Source organism: Ictalurus furcatus, chromosome 11 (genome assembly GCF_023375685.1).
Source record: "Ictalurus furcatus strain D&B chromosome 11, Billie_1.0, whole genome shotgun sequence".
Taxonomy (NCBI): Eukaryota; Metazoa; Chordata; class Actinopteri; order Siluriformes; family Ictaluridae; genus Ictalurus; species Ictalurus furcatus.
In genome coordinates, this window is record NC_071265.1 from 12,794,959 (window position 1) to 12,806,261 (window position 11,303).

At 40.9% G+C, this 11,303-nt stretch overlaps 1 protein-coding gene across 4 annotated transcripts; it reads right to left on the reverse strand.

Moving 5' to 3' along the window:
- Positions 1-1,905: 1,905 nt before the first annotated feature.
- On the reverse strand, positions 1,906-10,471 carry LOC128614607 (uncharacterized). Of its 4 annotated transcripts, XM_053636061.1 has the most exons (4): positions 7,928-10,471; positions 7,725-7,790; positions 7,312-7,638; positions 1,906-7,200 (listed from the first exon to the last, which is right to left on the reverse strand). In XM_053636061.1, exons 1-4 carry the CDS (start codon positions 7,944-7,946, stop codon positions 6,740-6,742), a joined length of 873 nt encoding a protein of 290 aa, XP_053492036.1. In that variant the 5' UTR covers positions 7,947-10,471; the 3' UTR covers positions 1,906-6,739. The 4 variants fall into 4 exon arrangements, with proteins under 4 accessions (XP_053492036.1, XP_053492033.1, XP_053492034.1 ...); XM_053636058.1 differs by having other exon boundaries at positions 1,907-7,790; positions 7,928-10,470; XM_053636059.1 differs by lacking the exon at positions 7,928-10,471 and having other exon boundaries at positions 1,907-7,638; positions 7,725-7,883.
- Between the last annotated feature and the right edge of the window lie 832 nt (positions 10,472-11,303).

Consider the following 11,303-nt stretch of genomic DNA (forward strand, 5'->3'; position numbering starts at 1 on the left):
TTAGACAACCTCTACCCCGAACGATCAACTTAATCGTTTATGCCATATTTGACAGCATCATCGAAGTGTCAAATCGCAGACAGATCCTGGTTGATTACTATTAATAGGCAGAATGGACACCATCCAGCTTACGGCAATAATGGATAAGATCTCATGTAACACCCATTTTCTCGGCGTACTACCGTGTGACCACCTACCAAAAGCCCCCTTGAGAAAATTACCATCCATGGTGATAATCAACACGCATCCTTCAGGACTCCCGGGTGAACACTGGCTAGCCATCTACATAAACGAGGTCGGCGTGGGTTGTTTTTTTGACAGCTTTGGTAATAAACCAGATGACAATCGTTTTCCACAGAATATCAAAAACTTTTTAAACCGAAATTCTAGAGTGATTCAACATTCAGCAGTACAAGTCCAAGATTTTTCATCAGAGACCTGCGGGCAGCATTGTGTGTTTTTTCTCTATCACATGGTGAAGGGACATGATTATGACCGAGTGCTGAAGATGTATACCGGCGATTTTATTAAAAACGACAAGATGGTGTCAGCATTTATGAAAAAACTAAAACTAAAAAAAGGTCTTTGTAATGAAAATGTTTTCAAATGTATTCGTTGTGTTCAGACAGGTGAAATGTTTATGTCTAACACTAGATATTTTCAATAAAAACAAAGAAAAGAGATTTCTTCTTCTTTTTTGACTCTTTATTATTATTATTATTAACATCATTATTATTATTGTTATACAAACACCACATACAGCAATACAGATAATAACAAGATCATAAACAAAAGAAAACTCATGGTTTAAAAACGTAGCCACTGACTCGTGTCAAGAGTGGGTGATTTGAATACAGGGCCATCTGAATAATTTGATTTTGCTGATGGTGTGCTCGGAAGTATTTTCTGCTTTTTACGCCTCTTAGACGAATTGGTTATAGGCGAAGTCGATTTGGTTTTGAAAGATTTAATTGCGTGTCTGACAGAATGGTTTGGCACCGTTGAGTATGGTATGTTTAAAGTAGCAAAAGCCTCCAGAAATTCGAGCCAGCCGACAGGTCTTCGGGCATCGGAAATCTTTTGCGGAGCCGTGATGCCTTTAACTAAATCGAGCATATGTGAGCCGGGAATAGTTCTACCCTTAAACACAAACTCCCCCGAATCGTCCCAAGATGTGACATCTTTCATTTTAGACATCTTATCTAAAATGTAGCGATCGTTTTTTACACTCCTCTGCGGAATATTCTTCAAAATATCCGCCGCTACGTTATCTAAACCGTCCTGGTGGTTTACGCCGGGTGGCGCAGACGGCTTTTCTTGTTCAGGATGCTCAGTCTGCATAGTCGTCAATGTTAATGTGCTGATTTCACGGTCCCCTTGTCTAGCGACTGTTAAAAAGCGCTGTAAAACGTTTGTGTACAGCTTCGCTTTTTCATAACTGTCCAAGTCAGAGCGGTGCAAGATATTTCTTATAGCAATGTCCAAATCATTCTCCACGATTTGTTGAATAGATTCGCGTGCTGTCCCGGTCTTTAGTTTGTCCAACTGGTGCTGCGGGACTAAAAACATTTTCTCTGCGTGCTCCATTCCCTCTGTTATCTAGATGCAATCAGGCTGGAGATGAAAGGGATAGCCACGCTTAAGAGCGGTAGAAGAAAGCCCCCCCTGTTGATTTATCACACGTCTCTTTCTTTTAACACCAACAGTCTTATCCGCTACAAATTTGATCACGCTTTTCCTTTTTCTGAGCTTCTGGTATTGTTGAGATGTGAGAGGTATATTGCCGTAGAGAACGTTAAGAGCTACTTCACACAATGTCGCAATGAGCTCGTCTGTGGCAGTTTGTAAAATAATCCGTCTTTGTTTGGGTGACGCTTTTAATAATATTTTTAAAAGCGGCAGGTTTCTACAAAGTCTGGCATACATATCGCTATCTTCTTTTCTGGAGATATACCACAGGGTGTGGCGCAAGTAAATCTGTTCTGAGCCGATAGTGTTCGGGAGTTTTTGTTTTATAATCAATCAGCAGATACCCGAAAGGCTTGCTGGTTGCGTCTCGATAACATTCCATAAAAAATTTTGTGTTGCCGGGATACATTTGTCTTCCTAGAACACTACTTGATTAGCATCTCGGGGATTTTTAAACAACATTAGATAATTTGTGTTTAAACTGATGGTCCTACTGGATTTCCCTTGGCAAAATAAATTCTGCACAATATAAATAGCGCTAAGATTTCTATGATGTACATATTGGGTAAAGACCTTCTCCACTTCGTTGCTCCCGCTGGCCTCTTTCATCAGATCATCGAGGATTAACAAATTAACAGCGTTGGCCGGAAACAGAGCATCATCATTCAGAGTCTGTGGTAATCCTTCAACAAATTTTATTTTGTACATTTTCAACAATTCATCATACAACGGTTGCCAACAATCATAAATATACACAATATTTTCAATTTTTTTAGAAATCAAATGTACAGCATTTTGCAACAACATTTTTACAAAATATGACTTCCCCGAGTTTGAAGGACCGCTTATCACACACGAGAAAGGGTGATGTAATCGGAAATCAAACCCCTCTGTGTCTCGCACACCCCTATGTCCAAAGAGATTGTCAGAAGCCATATGGGATCGTTGTGAAATCTGGGAGCAGTACGCGTTTGTTGTACACAACCTTAAACTTTTTAACAACTGACCTGTTGTGTAGTGTGAATTGTTTTTTATTACGTACAATGGTATCTGTGTATGCCAGTATATGACGACTATTATCCTCCCCCACGACGTAGTGATCGACAAGTCCAATCAGGGTGTCTAATCTAATGGCTTTTGAATTTACTGCGTTGAGCGTGACACCTTTGGCTTTCATGCAAACCTTACCCTTCGCAGTGCGGTAGCCGTATGTTTTCGGGCCGCCTGAACAAAATTCTACAATATGATCACCAGCTCCAACCTCGTCAGTTAAATTACCGAGATAGGGGCCCAACGGAGGTTCCCAGTCGCCCTCTCTAGATGTAAAGATCACACTGTCTGTGTCACTGTACAACAGCCTGTCACCCAATTTGTCCATTAATTCGTAAAGTTCTAGACGGGCATGAGCTGTTGTGAAAGCCCCAAGAAAGATGTTGATGTCGCGAGTCTGCCCCCCTTTCCCATCCGCATAACACCACTGAATTAGAGCCACGCTGTCTGAAACGAAGGAAAAGTGTTTAACATCATACCCGTCACCGAATATGTGCTGTGTAAATTGTTCCGGATCCGAAATTAACTCTGTACACGGCAAGTTTTCACGCATGGAGAAACGACCCCAAAGTGAGTTCAGCAGAAGTTTGTTAATAGAACGCCGTGCTGGATTGCGACTTATCTTACCGGCGTCCATCTTAATCCCCTCTTTCTCAAAGTAGTCTGAGATGTAGGATTCCTTGTCTGCGTCTGTCATAACGTGTGCGGGGAAACCGCTGGCCTCTTGTTTATATTGTAAAAATGTTTTAACATAATCACAAAACAAAGTTTCTGACCGTTGTGGAAAATGCCACACCTCGTCCACGTTCGTTACAATATAACCCTTTTCCACACCTTTCAACAGCTCTATGCTGACCCAACACCCTGAAATAGCTCTTTCCTCATCAGTATGACCACACGGGTCTGTCTGATTCTGATGTTCGGCGCATGTACGACAAAGTGGAAACATAAGCTTACCACCGGTCCTATAGGGAAGGACGGGGTGAAGCAGTTTTCGCGGTGGCAGTACTGTAGCCTTGACAAACCCATAATAATTTTCAAGAGGTTCAAAATCCTTGAAAATTATTTGTGGATGTCCTATGGGGTAACATTTTTTGGCCTGGCAAAAGGGGTACAAACTTGTAAAGTCGACATATCGTATTTTTTCACTATTGTGGGCTTTGTGATACAATTTGTACGCGTTAGTACGACCACCGAATAGCGCGTTGCGTGGTTTCAATCGTTCAGGATGTATGTAAGTGGACATAAACGCCATTACAGCGACATCGTTCTGTTTAGCGTTATTCCAATCACATTCCCACATCACCTCAACATCGAGACCATACGCCTTTTCCAAAATTTCGACCTTATCATCAAACTGTCTTCTGAGCAAACCGTAGGGCACTTTTGATAACGGATGTAAATGGTTTGGGTTATAACGACATTCATGCCCGTGAAACATGCATCCGTTGAATTCGAAACCATATTTGACACCATCCTTTTCATAATAACCATCGAGATGATATTTTCCAATCACCATCTCTCCATGATTTAAAGCGTGCTGAATGTTCACGCCTCGTGTTGTTTTGACATATTCAAGCCATTCAATGGAAACGGCTGAATATGTCTTGTTCTGATTTGTGTATGCATTGTTATGGGTCAGAGCTAGTGTGTCTTTTGGTAGGTAGTGGGTTTTATACACGGCCATGCAGCACGCTGCTAAAGTGGTGTATCTGAATGGGTCGAGTTTGGTACATTGTATGAATTCGTCACGGTACTTCATGCATGCCTCACGGAGCAAAACGACATCGTTCTTGCCGTACATGGCGAGCTCTTTTTTTAAATCAAAAACCTTACCCGACACCGTAACATACCACTCATCAAACAGAGCCCTCTCTTTGTCAGACATTGTCTCATAGCCGTAGAAATGCTTATCAGGGTATGGGCCTACGTAGTCTTCATTTTCGGTTCTATTGAACAGATGTGGAGAATGACCTTTCTCAGCACAGGTTAGATTTAACGCGGCGGATGTCATGGACAGACGCATAGGGATGAAAGAGTAGCTATCGATGAAACGTTGCTTGAATGTCTTATCATACATTAAGATGATCCGACAGCCTTGCATAGTAATTTGGAGTGTTAGCCCTGCTTTTGCAAAATATTCCAATAGTATAAAATTGTCAAACCCTGAAGCGTTGTGTGCAACCCATGTGTAATTCTGATAATGAGGCTGTCTAAACTTTTTAACAAGTTGATCTATACAGTCTGTACCAGCGGCTGTGAACTCTTCCCCTTTAAATGTAATGGCGCATACGAAATTTGCCACGTGTTTACCGTCCGTGTGTTGTGTCTCAAAATCATAATAAATGTATTTGTCGCTAGGTGGTTCCATTTTTATAGGCTGTATGAAACATTGGTGTACTCCGTCATTAACCAACTCAGCTTTACAATGGATACAGTGTTCTGCAGGGCACACATGTTTTTTTGGTACTGCTCCGTTGACGTGATATCGCCTATTACATTTCTGACAGTATTTAGTGACATCACACTGAGCGTACTGTTGTCCTGTTTGCGTTTGTTTATGTGCGTTGTAACAGTAGGTTGATCTGCAGTACCGCAAACAATCGTGACATTGCCTCGTTTTGCCAGCGTATTTATGACAATCAGGTGCATTACATACATCGCAAACGTATTTACACCTGTGGTCTCTGCGGCTAGTAAAACCACGATAGCAGTATTCGCACACGTATGGTGTACCGATGAATGCTTTTAGGTTCTTAATCAAGAAATAATGTTCGTTGTGTAAATACAAGAACACGGTCTTATTATGAGGCTCGTCATTGTTCGTAAAGTGTTCCAACAGACCAGAACATGTCCTATGGAACACCACTATTTTAACATGTAACAACCGTTCAAATTGTGTGATGTCATTAAACCCTATCTTTTGTTGTACCGAATACCCTGCAGTTTTCTGTAGAGACGCTGCTAACGACTCGAGTTCACTACATGGCGTATGCGGTTGTAGAAAATGGGACAGACAGATCGCAAAACACAGATTGTTAGATATGTTGTTGGGACAGAACAGATTCATTCTGTTTCTGGCAATCACCTCGTTATGAGCTAAATCACGTATCTTTCGATAAGCGCCACCGTGTTTACCGCGAGCTATAGACACGTACAGATCTAGACATTCATCAGCCCGTACGTCAGAATTACTCTGCATAATGTTCTCTAGTTGTTGTGTGAATATGTGCAAATCGTAATCGTTATCAGGTGACAAGACAGCGTTAACGTCAGAGGGTAGACTAGGGCCTCTCAAGGTAATGTTGATTAAGCCCCCATCGCCGGCCAGCAGTCTGGAAAACGACACTATTTCAGACATGATATCATGCAGAAATATAGCGTACGCTGCCAGGTCTGGAGCGGTTATCACACGCATGTTTATACGACGCCGTATCTCCAAACCATTAAATCTGCGTCTTGGTACCACCGTATAATCACCAACAGACCCACCCTCTCTTACGATAGACTCAATAGCGGCTTCGGATAACCCAAAATTTGGTTCCGAAGGATTAAACGATTGACTGTCCGACCCGCACCCCACCTGCTGTGAATTTGAATCGCTGTCTAACAACGAATTTGAACCGATGTCTAACAACGAATTAGGCAGCGGCTCTGTTTGAACCTCAGCCATTGATCTAACAATGTTTAATAAGTCCAACAAAGTATCGGTGGTAGACTGCTGTCTATTCAGATCCTCCATTGTCCGAATTAAACCCTGTAACGTCTCTGTATTGCAACGCTGTTCAAAAGTACACAGACCATCGTCGTCGCATCTTCTAAATTTAATTGCAGCTCCCAGATTACACGAGTTTTCACCACACCGCTTTGACATTTTTATTATTGAAACAAAAACTAGTAAAAATCACACACAGTAAACCAGATACACACCAGCAAATAAACGCACCACACACACACACACACACACACACACAGGGGTATAAAATACTTATTGTACAACTCACCCGAGTTTCTTGTTTTTAACTAACTGTACAAACTGTTTTAACAATTCCGCCGTCAGGTGTTGATTGTGATCAACGCGACGAATGCCCCCAATACGACGCCTCTGGTTTGCTATGATTTCTTTATGTGTGATGGTATGTTTTTGTAAAGTTTCCACAAGACTTTGATTATAAAGACGCTGATTCTTCTCTATAATGTCCAGACGCTCGGTGACGCTGGCAAAAGTCTTTTCAAAACCAGCAATACGGTCCTCGATGGCCTTGAACCCGGTTCGTATCACCTCCGCCGAGTCTCTGTTATTGTCTATAACATCAGTAGCATCGCGACCAAATGCTTCTTGGTTTGAAGGCAGATCGTCTCCGGGAACCGGGGTAAATACACATGCGTCCCACGAATCTAACAGCTCCTGATTCCAGTTCAAACAAGAGTCTATAGTGCTCGGTTCATTCACAGCTGACTCTGTTTGGGGAAAAAAAACACAAAACATTGCTTAGGATACCGGCACTAATTAGGATGATGAAACACTCTTTAAAAAAATAAAATAAAAAAATAAAAATACATGCTACACACCGTCTGTCGATCGTGGGGGAGATCTTGATTGTTTACGTTTAGACGTTGCGACACCCGCGCTGTGGACCTGAGCGACTGTTTTACGCTTGGCTTTTCCAGAGCTCGTTGGTATACCGCGTTCAGTGGAAACCGCAGCACTATTTTTGAACTCGGGTGCAGCGATCTTGTCTACAAGATTTGACAATCCTTGAACAGTAAACAAACGAACACAATACGTAAGAAAACATCTTAAACCACTTTTTAAACATAACATAAATATCTCGTTATTACAGATCTTACCCAGCACGGGGTTTTCAAACCTGACTCGCGGGACTTCTGTGTTCGACCCTTTGTGAAAAAAAGAAGTAAAATCATTAAACACATACACATCATACATAGGATCGAACAATTATAAAGAATAACAACGCACGTACCGCTTGCCTTGTTCAGAAACCTGATTTCGTCTACGATGTCCGGGATAGACACAATATCATCATCACCTGTAGCGTTAGATACCTGTTTTATTCACCACAATAAACCCATAAATTCGTTTATAAATAAAAACATTCTTAACTATGTGTAATAATAATAATAATAATTATAATAATAATAATAATAATAAAAACAAAACACTTACTGTTACGACAGACAGCCATCTCCTCTTTGAAGTATTCTCAAAAATAAAATATAAAGCTTTAGCGGTGAGTTAAAACGAGAATCGACGATTCGCCTAAAATTACACAGCGCTCTGATACACGGCCGCGATCTTAGAGACTTCTGCGTAACTGACCCTACTTTTAAACATAAAGCATACCTATTGTAGGGTGTGTCGTAAAGCAATTAACACCCCCGCAGACACTCATTATCATAAACAATCTGTAGGATCACACCACGACCCCCCTAGTCATAAAAAAACTCTTTGGTCAGGAAGAAACAAAGAGCCATAAATTAAGCACTCCTAGAGAAACGCAGGCCTGTCAAGGACGAGGCCATAAATTAGCCCTCTAGTTCTACCGCCGTGATTGACATTTTGACAGAACTTACTGGCTACGATGAAAACATGTGAATGGGTGTGTTTAGAGAGAGAGTGAGAGGCGTGTCTGAAAACGCGTATGTGTGGGCGGGGTTTAGCGAGAGTGAGGCGTCTCCGTTTAACTTCATTACTGCTTAACACAGCGACTGGAAGACATCTCTGGAAAATACTTCTCTCCTAGTTTAAACATTACGGAGATTCTTTTAGCCAGCACTTTAACATTTTTACCTCGTAAGGATCTTTGTTTAGAAGCCGTGTAATAGGTGCTATTTTTTTTAAACAGCTCTTTTAACCATTTTTACCTCCTAAAGTTTTTATGTGTTTTTTTTTTTGGAAACCTAGTAATACGGATTCTTTTTAAACAGCTCTTTTGATCATTTTTTACATCCTAAAGGTTTGTGTTTAGAATGTATGTAATACAAACGATTATTTTAAACAGATTCTTTTTTAAACAGATTCTTTTTTAAAAAAAAGACGCTTTAACTCCTAAACTTTTTATTCAAAGGTAAACCGGGATCCCTAAAAAACATAATCAACATTTGTTTTCATTTATTTCACAAAACAAATATTCTACTCATATATGTACACATTCAAACATCATGCTTTTCTAACAGCGTGTTTACACAAACGAAATAACGCCACAAAGTAACACAAACACAGCCCCATATTAAAAACATTATTTCTTTTCAGACGTATTTCACCCCACCAAAAACCAAACTCATTAACATAAACACCTTTTGTTGGGAGGGGGGCTATTCCCCCCAACACACACCTCTCCACAACACCCCCAGACACAAAGGAGCCAGATTGACCAGCTGATAAACTCCATAGGGTTACCCCCCTCACCACCCCTACAGACCTGCCAGTCAGGGAAGCACAGAGGGTCATAAATTATCACACACAACACTTTGATTGACAGTTTGACAGAAAGTGTATGATATAACTACTTACGTGCATAACCCAGATGTTTTTGTGTATATCTCATGCTAAATTGTTTCTGTCATGGCCTCCCAGGGGTAGTTACATCTTGGACCAGTAGAGCGCACCCATTTTCCGTGTGTAGAACTTCTTCCTTTGTTGTCTCCCTCCATTTTCTGTGTAGCCATACTCACGTGTTTCTTATTTCCCTGATTGTTTAGTGCTCTATTTAAGTTCCCTGTGTTTCTTCCTTAGTTGCTGGAGCATTAACTCATGTCAGGTTATGTTTGAGTTTCTGGGGTTTTTTTAATGTTTGCTATGTTTCTGTTATTTGCACAAAAAATATGTTTTTGATTATTTAGCATTTTTCTTAGTGTTTACTTTCTAGTTTATTAAGTTCTGGTTTATTAAGTTCTAATCCTGGTTCTTAGTGTGTCTATTCCTCATGTTTGTCCCTTAAAGCCAAAAGTATGCTTATTTTTTTTACACGTACACTAGCATATGCACACAGTTGTACGCATAGCCTTCAAAAGTATACTCCATTTGACATGTACTTGTACACAGGAGATGCACTACTCCTCCTGGCCTACAAGAGTCAGCACAGAGCAGTAAAGCAGGTCTTCTAGTGTGAAGAATGACAGTGAAGAAGAATCATAACACAACTTATACAAATGTGGGTACTTTCTAATCTCCTTGCACAATCTCTCATTCATGTAGCCATCCATTGTTGCTCTGAGTTGCACTCATTTCCGTCTCTTCCGTTTATTCCATTATTTCTTCGACTACCTTGAAAATCAATGGCCCTGGGTCACTGTTGCCAGCTTGTGGAGCAACTAAATAGTGCAAAAGCATTAAATGCGCATGTGCGACCTTGCGCATACAAAGTACACGTGATTGGAAAAATCTGGCGGTGCGCATACAGTACGCATGTACTCTGCTGATGACTAAATTTGTGTCACACATACTGTATGCTGTTCCTAGTGTATGTGTAAAAATTAAAGTATACTTTGGGCTTAAGTCTGTTTCCTTAAGCCTGTTCCCTGTGTTGTCTTCAATAAAGAAGTTCTGCATGTGCATTCGCCTCCATGGACTCTCTGAGGTCTCCCTCGTGACAGTGTCAGAAATGAAAACAAAATCTAAGATAAAACAAAGGCAACCTAAGTAAACAAAAAATATGTTTTTAATTGATAGTTATTTATTGAAGCAAAAACATTATCCAATACCAATTGGGCCTGTGTGAAAATTTATTTGCCCCATAGTTACTATTTCCCCAAATCTATGAGGCTCCATTCATAATGGGGTTCAGCTGGAGTAGATGCAAACAGACCTGATTACTGCAAATCCTGTTCAATCAAATTAAAACTTAAATGGAGCTTTTTCAACAGCATGAAGTTGGTTAAAAGGTCTTACCCAGTAACACACTATGCCAAAATTGAAAGAAATTCCAGATATGATGAGGAAGGCTATTTCAAAGGCTCTAGGACTCCAAAGAAACACAGTAAGAGCCCTTATCTCCAAATGGAAAAACTTGGCACAGTAGTGAACCTTCCCAGAAGTGGTCGACCTTCCAAAATTCCTGCAACAATTCATCCAGGAAGTCACAAAAAGTCACTGTTCATGACTCCACTATCAGAACAGCACTGGGCAAAAATGGCATCCATGGAAGAGTGGCGAGAAGAAGCCCAGAAGAACATTAAATCTGAATTTTGCCAACACACACCTTAATGATCCTCACACCTTTGGGCAGAATGTTCTGTGGACTGATGAGTTGAAAGTGGAACTGTTTGCAATACTGTTTGTCCCGTTACATCCGGCATATACCAAACACAGTATTCCACAAAAAGAACGTCATACCTACAGCCAAGCATGGTGGTGGAAGTGTGATGGTAATGATAATGAGTCTTTATTGGTCACATATACAGTAGAGCACAGTGAAATTGTTTTCTTCGTAAACCCCAGCCTGTCAGGAAGCTGGGGTCAGAGCGCAGGGTCAGCCATGATATGGCACCCCTGGAGCAGAGAGGGCCCAACAGTGGCAGCTTGAACCCCTGACCTTCCAATC

Excerpts from the sequence above, each read along its gene's own strand:
- LOC128614607 (XM_053636058.1), bottom strand. The coding sequence starts at position 6,613 with ATGTCAAAGCGGTGTGGTGAAAACTCGTGTAATCTGGGAGCTGCAATT.